The sequence below is a fragment of the Zingiber officinale genome, chromosome 9A (assembly GCF_018446385.1).
Source record: "Zingiber officinale cultivar Zhangliang chromosome 9A, Zo_v1.1, whole genome shotgun sequence".
Classification (NCBI taxonomy): Eukaryota; Viridiplantae; Streptophyta; class Magnoliopsida; order Zingiberales; family Zingiberaceae; genus Zingiber; species Zingiber officinale.
The window spans coordinates 114330188-114344603 of record NC_056002.1 but is presented as its reverse complement, the minus strand read 5'-3'; the positions used below and the strand labels follow the sequence as shown (position 1 = coordinate 114344603).

At 33.7% G+C, this 14416-nt stretch overlaps 1 protein-coding gene across 1 annotated transcript in view; it reads left to right on the top strand.

Annotated features, from left to right (window-relative positions):
* LOC122020158 (putative ABC1 protein At2g40090) overlaps positions 1-14416 on the top strand; it is a 37029-nt gene that overhangs the window by 10479 nt on the left and 12134 nt on the right. The window contains exons 6-8 of the mRNA XM_042577940.1: positions 5080-5116; positions 7393-7611; positions 7701-7812. Of these exons, the coding sequence (XP_042433874.1) occupies positions 5080-5116; positions 7393-7611; positions 7701-7812 (368 nt within the window). The remainder of the gene's footprint in view (positions 1-5079; positions 5117-7392; positions 7612-7700; positions 7813-14416) is intronic.

The following is a 14416-nucleotide window of genomic DNA, read 5'->3' as shown; positions in this document are numbered from 1 at the left end:
AAGTTTAGTTCTCATTCTGTCTATTGATTTTCAGTGCGAGTCCTGTGAATGCGGCAAACATCATCATACTTCTGTTTCGTCTAGAGTTGATAAACGTATTTCTTTTGCTTTTGAACTTGTTCATTGTGATGTTTGGGGACCTAGTAGAGTTGAGTGGAGAGAAGGTTTTCAATATTTTATAATTTTTGTTGATGATTATTCTCGCATGACTTGATTATATTTACTTAAAAATAGGAGTGAGATTCCTGATGTGTTAACATCATTTTATAATGAAATAAAAACTCAATATTCCGTTGCCTTGCGCATTCTTCGTGTCGATAATGCACTTGAGTTCACTCAGATAGTGTTTACATTCTGTAATTCTCATGGCATAATTCATCAAACATTTTGTTCATACCCCCCCCCCCCCCTAAAATATATATATATATATATATATATATAGTTGTTGAATGCAAACACTGTCATATTTTAGATGTAGCTCGTACTCTTCCTTGTCACATGCACGTTCTTAAGTTTTTGTGGGGTGATGTTATACTCACAGCTTGCTTCTCATATATAGGATGCCTTCTATGTTACATGGGGGCATCTCCTTCTCTTGTCTTCATCTTGACAAATCGCTTTTCTTTGTGCTTCCTCGCATATTTGGTTGTGTTTGTTTTGTTCATAATTTTACTCCTGGCTTGGATAAATTGTCTCCTCGCTCTATTAAATACTTCCTATTTGGATATTCTTGCACACAAAAAGGATATCATTGTCTTGACTCACTCACAAAATGCAGTTATACCTATGCTGATGTTACGTTTTTTTAGTCCCAATCATACTTTTCCCCTGTTGCTCAGCTACATGATATATTAGTATCTCCTCCATTACCTATCCCATCATCTATGTCTCCTAGTACAGATGCTCCATCTCCTAAACAAGGTGTACACAAGGCGTGCTAGGCTAGAACCAGATTCATGTCCCTCCCCTCTTCCTGCAAATCCTGATGCTCGTCCCTCCGATATTGATCTGCCTATTGCTCTTCGTAAAGGTATTCGATCTTGCACTGCTCATCCTTTGTCTAATCATATTTCATTTGATTACCTTGGTCCTGCATTCCGTGCTTTTGCTGCTTCTCTATCATCTACCGAAGTTTCAACTTCCTACACCGAGGCTTATCAACACTCGGCTTGGCAAACTACAATGGATGAGAAATGTCTGGCCTTATCTCCCATGATACTTGGGAGTTGGTGGTTGCACCACCTTTTATTGATATTGTTGCCTGCCGTTGGGTATTTACTCTAAAATTTAAAGCTGATGGTACTATTGATCGATATAAAGCTCGTTTGGTGTCCAAAGGATTTACATAAACTTATGGTGTTGATTTCTTTGAGACGTTCTCTCCTACTGCTCGCCTGAATTCTATTAGAGTTTTGTTCTCTTTGGCTGTCAATTAATCTTGGCCAATGTATCAGCTAGATGTGAAGAATGCCTTTCTTTATGGTGATTTGCACGAGACCTTGTTTATGGACAAACTACCAGGTATGTTGCTCAAGGGGAGAATGCTACTATGGTTTATAGATTTAAAAAGACTATTTATAGTCTTAAACAAAGGCCCAGAGCCTGGTTTGATAAATTCAGTAATATAATCAATGTTGTTGGCTTCAAACAGTGTAAATCAGATCATTATGTGTCTGTACGACATAGCACAAATGAGATTATCATTCTTATTGTTTATGTTGATGACATCCTAATATCCAACAGTAATATATATGGGATAGACGAAACTAAGAAGTATTTGCAGCAATACTTTGTGATGAGGGATATGGGACGTCCTAAGTATTTCTTGGGAATTGAAATTGCTAACAACAAATCTAGAGTTTCATTATGCCAACGGAAGTATGCTACAGATTTACTCAAAGAAATTGAATTGCTTGGAACGAAGTCGGCTGATATGCCTATGGATATCAATTCAAGTGTGTTGGGATGATACTGGAGAGTTCTTTGAGGATAAGGCAAAATATAGATAGCTTGTTGGGAAACTCATCTATTTAACAGTAATGAGATTTGACATCTCCTTTGTAGTTGGAATAGTTAGTCGTTTGATGGATAAGCGAAGCAAGTCATAGTTCTTAATTATATTAAGAAATCTTAATGAAAAGGGTTGCCATTTAAGAGAAATGGATACCTAAAGTTCGAAGCTTTTTTTTTATGTCGACTATATTGGATCTAAGACCGACAGACGATCCACTTCTGGGTATTGCACTTATATAGGGGAAATATAGTAACATGACGAAGTAGGAAACAAACTGTTATTGCTAAGTCGATTGCCGAATCTCAATACAGGGTCATAACTGATACTATAACTGAGATGTTATGATTAAAGAATCTGCTTGAAGAATTAGGGTTCACCTATAAAGAACCACTGCCAATGTACTGTGATCATCAAACAACTATTCACATTGCAAGTAACCCAGTTTTTCATGAGAGGACTAGGCATATTGAGATTGATTGTCATTTTATTCACAAGTGTGTAATGAGCTAAAAAAATTGTCACTCCATTCACATCACCATCCAATCAAATTGCCGATATCTTCATTAAAGCATTAGGAGGAAAACGATTCTCGGAACTTTGTGACAAGATGGATATGATTGACATATATGCTCAGCTTGAGGGGGAGTGCTGAATACTTCCGAAGACTCCCATACTTGTAGGGATTATGATTGATTTAGATTAGCTTAATTATAGAGATTGTGATTGATTGTAATTAATGATTGATAGATATACCGTAATTGTAGGATCATCTTTCCCTTATGTATATAAATATCTACATATAAGCGGATTATTGGGTGAAGAAATATATGGTCTCTTTCTCTTTTATTGGTACAAAGGTGGAAACACAGTGTAGTAATTCACATATCTTGTATCAAAGTCAAACATACTAAGATGAAAGCTCGACTTTCTCTTAATAAATTAATATATCCTTCAATTAAACTTGTGTTTAAATAAACACACATTGTGATCAAGTTTCTTAATAAAGTAGATATAAATGCATTTGTTATGAAAAAATTTCGATTCATGAATGCAATATCAAGATTATCACTAGATACTTAATAATAATCATTACTCAGTATATTGGAGCTCTTACTTTGGTAGATCAAAGTAAATAAAGAAACTTAGTCGATTGATGAGCTTTAAAAAGTGATTTTTATCTTTTTAAGTTGGTATCTTGCATTACTAGCTTGTAATTTTTTATGTTGTTTAATTTCTTCTTTTGGCTTCTCTAGATAACATAAACAACTTATATCTAGATCAAGATGATTACTTTCTAAAGTGCTCAAGTCAACATGGTGTTCTTCTAAAATTAAATCATGTAGGGCATCATCTAAAATGCCATTAGAAGATTTTCTTAAATGTTATAAGAGGTTCATTAAAGGTTGCATCTTTAAGGGATTCATCTGCAATATCATTAAGGAACTCTTTTAAAATGCCATTTGTCAACTTGCTGAAGGTTGAGATATCATGAGGTTGTGAACTAAGGTCTTGAGGTAATGCTATTGAGTTATCATGCATCTTTACCATTTTTAAAACTTAAATAAAATTTGAACTTCCTAAGCTAGAACTTTCAATTTATACTTGTTAATTTAAAACCTATTTTTAAATCATATCAACAAGCTATATATAATTGAGAATTAAAGAATCTCTTTCTAAATACCATATCATAGGAATCATTCCATTGTCTTATATCATTGATTTTTTTTAACTGTTTATTGTATTGGTGTTATCATTACCATTTATCTAGTTTTTATAAAGAAATTGCCAGTCTCAAGCACCCTTAGCTCATGTAAGGTGAAAACCAAAAATGTTGTTGTTGGACTGGTTCATGCTTGTAGACGCATTTGTTAGTGTTATTTTAATTATGTTGAGATTGCTCTACATCCACGACCAATGTTATCAACATCGCGAGTGAACTCGTAAACTCGTACAAAATCACGAGTTCACTTATGAAAATCGAGTGAAATCGTGTATTAAAGTAAAATCAGAGCAAAATCGGATCAAAATCGTAAAATTGCATTTAAACTTGTAAAAATATGATTTTTGAGATAATTTTATTGATTTTGTGTCCTTAATAAAAGGAAACTATTTTGGACAAAATGATATCATTTTGGGACAATTTTAGATATGCATTTGCCTATGAATGATTTATATTAATTTGTTATCTTGTGTTTTATTTATCTTTAGACTTGAATTTATATTTATGTTGTATTTTCATGGTAAATATTGGGTTGTTTAAAAGTTTAAAATTATGATTAGTTTATGATTATATGAGTTAAAATGTTCTATATGTAGATTTATGTTATAATTTTGATTAAAATATTTAATGATCAATTAAAAAGAATATATCAGGTTTCTTTTAAAATTGATTTAAAGTATGATGTAAAATCTTACAATTTTACGATTCTATTTTATGATCCGATTTTATGACCACTCTAACGATTTTACCTAAACTCTCGATTTTGACAACACTGTCCACGACCACAACTTTGATGTATATATTTGATTAAGCGATTTACTTCATCTTCAAATGAGACTGTGTTTAAGATCATCAACCACTCGATATTACATGTTCTCATTCTATAGTTGACAGGCATCCTTTCAATATATTGTAGAGGAATATCATGATTAGTTAATGTTACCTATGGCATAAGTTTGTAAGATGTTTGGCATTTCTAGCTCGTTTCTTGGTATTGCTACAGCTGAAACTGAGAATTTTGCCCCAATGTATGTCTTCATATTATTGGCCTTTTGTAGCTAGTTTACCACTATGCTTGCATAAGAATGAGCTTCTTTGAATCATTTGGTTAGTGACGTTAATGGACTGACTTTGACATCTGAATATCTATACTATGGTAGATAACCGTGTACCATTGCTAATGATAAGTTTGCTTGCATTTTCATCTGATTAAAGAAGTCTTAAGGAAAAAGACATTGTATAAGTCATAGCCTGCTTGTTGTAGATAAACAGGTATTTGATATATGATTCAACATGACATGTCATTCATTGACCAACTAAATGATTTAGTTTCCCTCCCTTCCAGATGGTTGGTTCATGAAGTCAGCGAGAGTGTACCCAAGGTAAGTGTCCTTTGCATGACTGCTATTTCTTCCACTCTATAATTTGAGCATGATTACATGAAATCTATGGCTTATGCTGCTTGAATATGCATCTCTTACTAGTAATGGAAAATACATTCTTCTTGTAATACCATACGATGAGATTAAGATGGAAAAAGACACTGACTTAAATGAAGGCTTATTACAATTCTAATTTTACCATTACTTCCAAAAATGTGCAGCATTTCCAATTTCTGTTGACTTGATAAGCATTAATTTGTTATTTGACCGTAATTCATGCATAAACTGAAGACAAGAAATGTATTGCTATGGTGATCCTAATTTGTGCATAAACTTTCATAAGAGTTTTCCTGTTATTTATTCGTTTGACTTGGTGATACTTGCTCTGGATTTGATGGATTGTTGTGGTTGAGATAAGAAATATTAGGACCATTGGTTCAAGATCACATCTGTGTTGAACCCTTTCAAGCATACAAACTAAAGGAGACTCTGTGGCCAAAGAAGACTGCTAAGAAGGCCTTTTTTTTTATGTTGACAAAGGAGAAAGTAGTAGAAGAGAGATAAATCTTAATAACGTTGTTTGATGAAATGTTTACACTATTTATAAAGCTTGTATATTAATACAATTATTGAGACCACAAATTGAAACTACAATTTTAACTTATTGAATGCTTGTCTTCTCACTTATGTGTGCCTCTTTGAATTTGTTCCCTCTTTCCAGCTAGGGAGGTAGGCACATATAACAACTCTACAATTATATTTTTTGTTGTTTGGACAACTAATAAGAAAGCTTTGGTTGATGAAAAACTAGCTGTTTATAATTGCTTGAAGTTATTGTTCAAATCTTAGTCAACTGACAAAAATTTTGATCTCCAGCCAACTTACGTTGATCTAACTGAAATTCTGTATGTTATGAGTCCAGAACACCATTTTTGGTTGACCAACATAAATTTAAGGTCGGTTAAATCTTGACACTAGTACCAGACTTCCTAAAACTTGTATAGGTCATCTTAGACCATAAGAATAAGCTCCTTAGGTACCACTACCTACTTAGAAGCTAAAGCCTACATCTGCAATGGTTCACAGAAAATAAACCCTAAAGAATGCAACACAAATCTTTGGGTTCATCTTGATGCTCGAGATATAGACACTCCACATAGCTTCACTCTCAACCTTTCAAGTAAAATGGGGTTTATAGGGTTTGTGCTAATGAGCAGTCCAAACTAGTCATAGATGTATGAGGTGGAGAAAGTTAAAATATAATATTTTAACTTTGTAATATCTTGTCTCTCTTTATTTTTGGTTCACTCCAATATAATTATAATTAGATGAAAGAAATAAAACCAAATTAAAATGAGACCACGGAATTTTAAATTATTTCACTTCATCCTTGTGTTGTATCAAACAAAATTCATGAAATAAAATGATATTTAATGCTCTTTTTTTATTAAATGTTACGATGAAAATTTTAAATATAATTACATAAAGCAATAAAAATATACATTCATTTAAATAAAATTACATCCTTAACAATGAAAGTTTCTCGGTCTTTAAAACTAAAATTGCTCTAATATTTCAAAATTTATAAGCAAAATTTGCCCCAGTCTCTAAAGTACTAAGGTCTCATCCTTTGATTGCTCATTCTAGCATTTTGCCTAAAAAAGTTGTTGGGGTTGCAAGGTTGTAAACAACAATTAACAATTGTGGAGATGTCTAAATTCCTTCGGTTTTAACAAGAGTGAGGTCATTAAATTAATGTACAAATATAAATATAAGGACATGAATATATTAGCAATCTAATTAATTATTAATTAAATTAATAAGAATCAAAACCATACCAACATGATATGGTTATGAAACCATATGGTTCAGGTCAAAGACTGAAACTTCATTACTTGAAATTTTAAACTTTGCTCTTAAGGTAATGTGGAGCTTTGAAGTGATATGATTGACCATGCCAGTTCAATCATACTCGGGGACTGCACTCAACAGGATACATGATGAATCCTCATTTATCAGGATTGAATGAGGCTGTTGCTATGACAATTGACATTTAGAGTGGATCACTAAAATCATTGTAGAATTATGTAAAATGTGTCATTCAGACTGGAGTGCTAAGCAATAAATTTTTGTTCATTTTCATTGAGGTTTGTTGATCTATCAATGTTTTTTTATCCTAACACATTGAAATAATTGTCATATCTGTTTCTTATATTGTCCATGTATGATGCTGTTCATTGTTCTACAATTTGAGCGCTTGGTATCTTGATTTTCAGGAATTAGATTTCTTATTTGAGGCTAGAAATAGTTTGAAATGTATGGACAATTTTAGGAAGCTATCTCCTCATTTAGCACGTAACATATATGCCCCCAAAGTCTTTTGGAACCTAAGTACATCTAGAATTCTGACTATGGAATTTATGGATGCCCCGGAAATAACTGATGTCAGAGCTATACGAAGGCTTGGACTTGAGCCAATCGATGTCTCAAAATTAGTAAGTCTTTTAAAATGCTTTTTTTTTTGTTTTTGTTTCTGTAGTAGCATATATAGTCTTACTTTATATGTGGGTTTGAAATTATGCAGGTCAGTCATGCTTTTGCAGAGATGATTTTCAAGCATGGGTTTGTGCATTGTGATCCACATGCTGCTAATATGATGGTTAGGCCTTTGCCATCAAGTAAATGGAATATTTTTGGTAAGTTGCTAAATTTGCATGTATTTACCCCCATGGATGGAGCTCATTCTGGTACTCATAAATTAGAACTAATTTAGCAGTTTATGTGGATGTGCTGAAGGTTGCAGAAATTGCTTTTCTGTGATCTAGGTTACAGTGATTTGAGTCACAGAAACAACGATATAACACGATGGACTTTGAAGAACTATGGTATTAAGTCTGAGTTGTGCTAGTCGTGCCAATCGACACATGAAATTTGTCATTCCTGACACCGACCATCACAAAATCAGATTTCGCACAGCGAATAGAGAAGAGATTGATGGAGAGAAGGGAGGGGAGGGGATGGAAGAGAAGGAGAGGATGATAACTAAAGAGAAGGTAAGGGGTGGGTGTCGACAGATAGGCTGTCATGGGTGGGTGGCTAGTGTGCAACGAGTAGGCAATGTTTGGATGATGCCCACTGCATAAAAGAATTGGGAAAACTCATATCTATGGAGAGAAGGGAAGGGATGAGGATTAATAGAGGAAAGCATGATGAGCGGGTGTCGGTGACCAAATGAGTGGGTGCGTGTGGACAAGCAAGAATGATGCACGAGAGGAATCGAGAGAGGAAAACTAATGTAGGCGGAGAGAAAATAATTCCTAACATTTTCGAAAAGTACAACTAAATTAATTAAATATGCATGAACTTAAACAACTATTATAACAACAACCAAGCTTTATCCCACTAGGTGAGGTCGATTATATAGATCCTTTTACACCATTGAGCTCTATCTCTTATTATATCATCATCTATACTTAAAATAAATTTTATCTTATTTTATTGTTACTAACCAAGACTTTTTTGGTCTTCCTCTTTCTCGTTTGATATGCGTGTTTGTCATAGTTTCACATCACGCATTTATTGGTCGTCTAAGTACATGCTCGTACCATTTTAAACATGTCTCTCGTAGTTTTCCTTCTCGTATGTCCACACATCCACCTTAACATCCTCATCTTTGCATCTCTCATCTTCTGCTCATGTGCTCGACTTATAACCCGACATTCAGCTTCATATAACATAGCAGGTCTAACTACGATTTTGTAAAATTTTCTTTTAAGTTTTAGAGGTACTTTACGATTACATAAAACACCCGACGCTCTTCTCCATTTCAACCATCTTGCTTGTATTCTATGTAAGATATTTCTCTCAATTTCTCCATTATTTTGCAAAAATGATCCTAAATATCTAAAGCTCTCGGTTTCGGGCAATTCGTCATCTCCTATCTTAACAATTGTCTCATTATGTCTGATATTACTAAACTTAAATTCCATATATTCTGCCTTTATTTACTAAGCCCAAAATTATTCCCTTCTAGTGTTTCCCGTCAAGATTCTAATTTAACATTTACTTCTTCACGTGTTTCATCTACCAAAATAATATCATATGTAAATAACATGCACCACGATTGTGCCTTGAATGTGTGCAGTGAGTTCGTCTATAATTAGTATAAAAAGATAGGGACTTAGAGCTGATCCTTGATGTAACCTTATCTTTATTGGAAATACTTTAGTTACTCCGCCTGAAGTCTTACTCTAGTCGTTACATTCTCGTACATATCCTTAATTAGTTCAATATATGTTATGCTAACACATCTCTTTTCTAGAATTTTTCATATAATTTCTCTTGGAACTCTATCATAAGTTTTTTCTAAGTCAGTAAATATCATGCATAAATCTTGTTTTTACTCTCGATAATTTTTAATTAATTGTTTAAGAAGATGTATAACTTCTATTGTCGACCTTCCAAGCATGAACCCAAATTGATTTTCGGTCATAATAGTCTCCTTAATTTTTTTTTTCTATTACTTTTTCCCAAAGAAGGGGAGCCTTGACGCAACGGTAAAGTTGTTGCCATGTGACCAAAAGGTCACGGGTTTGAATCCTGGAAACAGCCTCTTGCAAAAAGTAGGGTAAGGCTGCGTACAATGGATCCTTTCCCGGGACCCCGCATGACGGGAGCTTCGTGCACCGGGCTGCCTTTTTTTTTTTTTTTTTTTTTTTTTACTTTTTCCCAAAGTTTCATGGTATGACTCATTAGTTTATTACCCCTATAGTTTGCATAATTTTGTACTTTTTTCTTGTTCTTATATAAGGGAACTAGAGTACTTATCTTTGTATTGATCAGACATTTTTTTTGTTTTCAATATCATGTTAAATAATTTTATAAGTCATTTAATACATTGTTCCCTAGGCATTTCCATACCTCTATCGAAATATCATTTGGTCCAACGACTTTTATTTTTGTGCCTTCCATTTAAAACTTGTTCTATTTCTGAAATTTGTATTATATGATAAAATTTTAAATTTTTATTCTCATTTGACCTACTTAAATTATCTAAGTTAAGTTGTTCATCTAAACTTCCATTAAAAAGTTGATGAAAATACCTCTTCACCACTCTTTTATTCTATCGTTTACTAGTACCTTATTACATTCATCTTTAATACATTTTATTTGGATAAGATCTCTCGTCTTCCTTTTTCTCACTTTAGCTATTCTATAAATGTCTCTTTCCCCTTCTTTTGTATTGAATTTTTGATATAATCGTTTAGAAGTTTTATTCTTTGCTTCATTCACTACTCTCTTGATATAAATATTCCTTTTACTCACCGAGTACACTCTTAGCTACTATTTTTAACTTTGATACCATCTTATCGCATGTCATATTAGAATCATCGTATATTTAACCTCATGCTTGGACTCCTACTTTCTCTTTAAATATATTTTTCTTCTCATTTTGTAACTTCCACCACTTAATTCTAGGAGTCGTATATATATATTTTTTCTATTGATAGTATGTTTGAGGCGTATATCCAACACTACTAACCTATGCTGGATTGTTTAGCTTTCTCTAGTAATCTTTATAAATCTTTCTATCATTCTTTTTAAACATAAGAAAGTCAATTTACGATTTAGTATTCTCACTTTTGAACGTGACTAAGCATTCTTCTTTTTTAAAAAAAAAACGTATTAGCTAATATAAGATCATATGCTATCACAAAATTTAATATAGTTCCCTTCCTCATTTCTCATTCCAAACCCATAACTATGCCTAGGCGACAGGCGACAGGCGCAGGCTGCGCAGGGTGAGCCTAGGTAACCCTCCAAGCGCATGCCTTGCAATAGGCGTGCAAGCGCATGCCTTTTCCTAGGCGCAAGGCGATGGTGAGGCGCATAAAAGCGCGACTTGTTAAAGTGTCGGCCGATAAACCTAAGCCCAACCATTTTTGAAGCTCAATTATTAAAGTCCATAACTAATAAATAATTAAAAAACTCTGCATGCATGTATCGGCAGACTTTTGATTTCCCTAGAACTTCAAACTCCAAGCTACACGTAAAATACCAAGCGATAAGTGTAGAATAATAGGTTTCTTCTCACTGTGCAATTACGTTTACTTTCAGTTTTATCTCAATTCCATTCTTGATTCTCCTGATCTCCAGTCTCCATTGAAGCCTGTTCTTGCCAATAAAAATGTCAAATTCTGAATCATCAGGCTTTCGAAAAAAAAACAGCATGGAATTATGCAACATTAGTAGACCCACAAAATACCAATAAAGTGAAGTGCAATTTTTGTGAGAAAATAACTAATGGAGGGATTTATTGACATAAGCAACATCTTATTAGAGGCAACAGAAATACGACAACTTGCTCAAAATGTCTGGAGCACGTGAAAGAAGAAATAAATTCTTATATGGCTAAAAAGAAAGAATTGAAAAATCAAATGGATGCGATGCCTCACTTTGGTGAAGTTGCTGAACAGCAAGAGTATTGGGAAATTGAAGAAGATGTCCCAACAAAAGGAAAACGACCTATATCAGCTTCATTTGGTCAGTGTTCTAATCTTGCACCTAATTTTCAAAAGAAACTAAAACAAACTGGCCCAATAGATTTGTATTTCCGACAAGATGATGATGAAATTCTGAAGCAAGGAAAGAAAAAAGATACAAAGCTATTTGATGAAAATAAGAAGAAATTGAGGGAGGATGCAGTGCAAAGGTTTGCCAGATGGATGTATGATGCAGGTGTTCCGTTTAATGCAGTGAAATATGATAGCTTTGGACCATTTATTGAAGCTGTTCGGCGATTCGGTTCTGGAATGAAGATCCCTACTTGCGATGAAGTTAGATTTACATAAAAAAGGAGTTAGAGCATACAAAAGTACTATTGAAAGACTACGAGGATGATCATGTTAAATATGGTTGCACTTTAATGGCTGATGATTGGATAGATAGAAAATGTAAGACTTTGATTAATTTTTTGGTAAACGGTCCAAGAGGGAGTGTGTTTATAGAATCTATGGATGGGTCAAGCTATTCTCACATGGGTGTGAAAATATTTGAGCTGCTTGACAAATATTTGCAGCAGATTGGGGAAAAAATGTTGTTCAAGTTGTTACTGATAATGCAAGTGTAAATGTTGCAACTGGGAACGTTTGGAAGTAAAATATCGTCACTTATATTGGACTCCATGATTTGATGGTTGAAGATTTATTTAAAATTCCTCGCTTGAAGAAGGTATATGAAAGGGCAATGATGGTTAATGGATATATATATATAGGCCCCAAGTTTTAAACTTGATTAGAGAATTCACGAAACATAAAGATATGATTAGAGCGGGAAAAACTCATTTTGCAATTGTTTTTTTTTTTTTTTACTTTAAAGCAGTTTCAAAAACACAAGACGAGTTTGAGAAAAATGTTTACATCTGAGAAATGGACGAACAATAGATTTGCAAAGGAGGCACCATGTAAAAGGGCAACAGAGGTTATATTAATGCCTTCATTTTTGGAATATACTTGTTTATGCTATTAAAGTAAGTGGTCCACTAGTAAAAGTTCTTCGATTGGTTGATGGGGAAAAAAAAGCCTTGAATGGGCTATATTTATGAGGCAATGGATCGGGCTAAAGAAGCTATTGCTGCCTCATTCGATAACTGGGAGGATAAGTATAAAGATATTTTTGACATAATTGATAAAAGATGGTCGATACAACTCCATCGGTCTCTACACGTAGCTAGTCATTTCTTAAACCTGGAGTTCTTCTATTCCAATTCTGATATCGAAAACGACACGGAAGTTGTAATAGGTTTGTATAAGTGTATATCTAGGATGTGTGGAACTGATCAACTACAAGATAAGATCATGGATCAGTTGCCAATGTACAAAAGGGTTGAAGGACTTTTTGCAATGGCCATGGCCATTAGACAGAGCACCACAAAATCACCAATTGAATGGTGGTTAGCTTATGGGTGTTCGGCACCCGAATTGCAAGTGTTTGCCATGAAAGTTCTGAGCCTTGTAGTTCATCGGGTTGTGAACGAAACTGGAGTGTATTTGAACATCTTCATTCCAAAAAAAAGAAATAGATTGTAGCAAAAAAGATTGAATGATTTGATTTATATCAAGTATAACAACGCTTTGAGGCGTCGATATGATATGTGTGATAGGATTGATTCTATTTCTTTGGATAAGATAAATGATAGTAATGAATGGTTGATGGGGGATTAAATAATAATAGTGATGACGAGAATGATCTCGTGTTTGATGATGATAATTTGACTTGGAGTGAAGTTGCACGAGCTTCTGGGGTTGGTGAAGATGCCTATGGTTTTAGATCTCAAGGTCGAGGTTCATCTTCTACACAAGAAGTAAGGACATGTACTACAAACATGTATAAGAGAAGATCTACAGCCACTGCGCCCCATCATATTGATGAAGAGGAGGAAGAAATCGATTTTGGTGAAACCATGAGGATTCAGAAGGATACAAATATGGAAATTCTAGAGATGATGAAGATGATATAGTTGAGGATGAAGATGGATTTGATGATTTATATATTTGAACTTTGAAGTTTTATTCCTTTTCTATACTATGCACTTACTAATGCTTTTTTGATCTATATAGACCTTTTTTCTAGAGATGATGATGATGCATGATGGAATAGTTTTTTCTTTAGTTATGATTTACGCTGCATTATTTATTGATGAATTTTCTATTCACATTGTTGTGAAATATATATTAGTTTATGTGATAGTATAATAAATCACTTTATATATGTGGATTCTCAAAATTTATGCCAAATGCACTTTACTCCAATAAAGCGTGTACTTCGCCTTGCGCCTTGCGCTTCAAGCTCCAGGGCACCATGGCGCTTTAGTATGCTTTGGGCTTTAAATAACTATAACCCCCATGTACCTTTTCGTATTCTTGATTTTTTACTCCGATATGCCCATTTAGATCATCTCTTATTCAAATCATTTCATTTAGTACAATATTTTGTAATATTTCATCTAAGTCGTCCTAAAATTTTGATTTGGTCGTTTCATTTAATCCTACTTGCGGTGCATATACGCTAATTATGTTTATAGTTTATTTTTCTACTATTATCTTAAGGCCTTTAATTATATCCTCTTTTTTAACTACTCCAACAGTTTCATCCTTTAACGAATTATTTACAACAACACCCTCTCTATTTCTTACTGTACTCTTTCATGTGTACCTAACTTAAAACTCGAATTCTCTATCAGTTTTGTCTTCTTGTCTATCCAATTTTGTCTCTTGTACACATAAAATACTAATTCTTCTC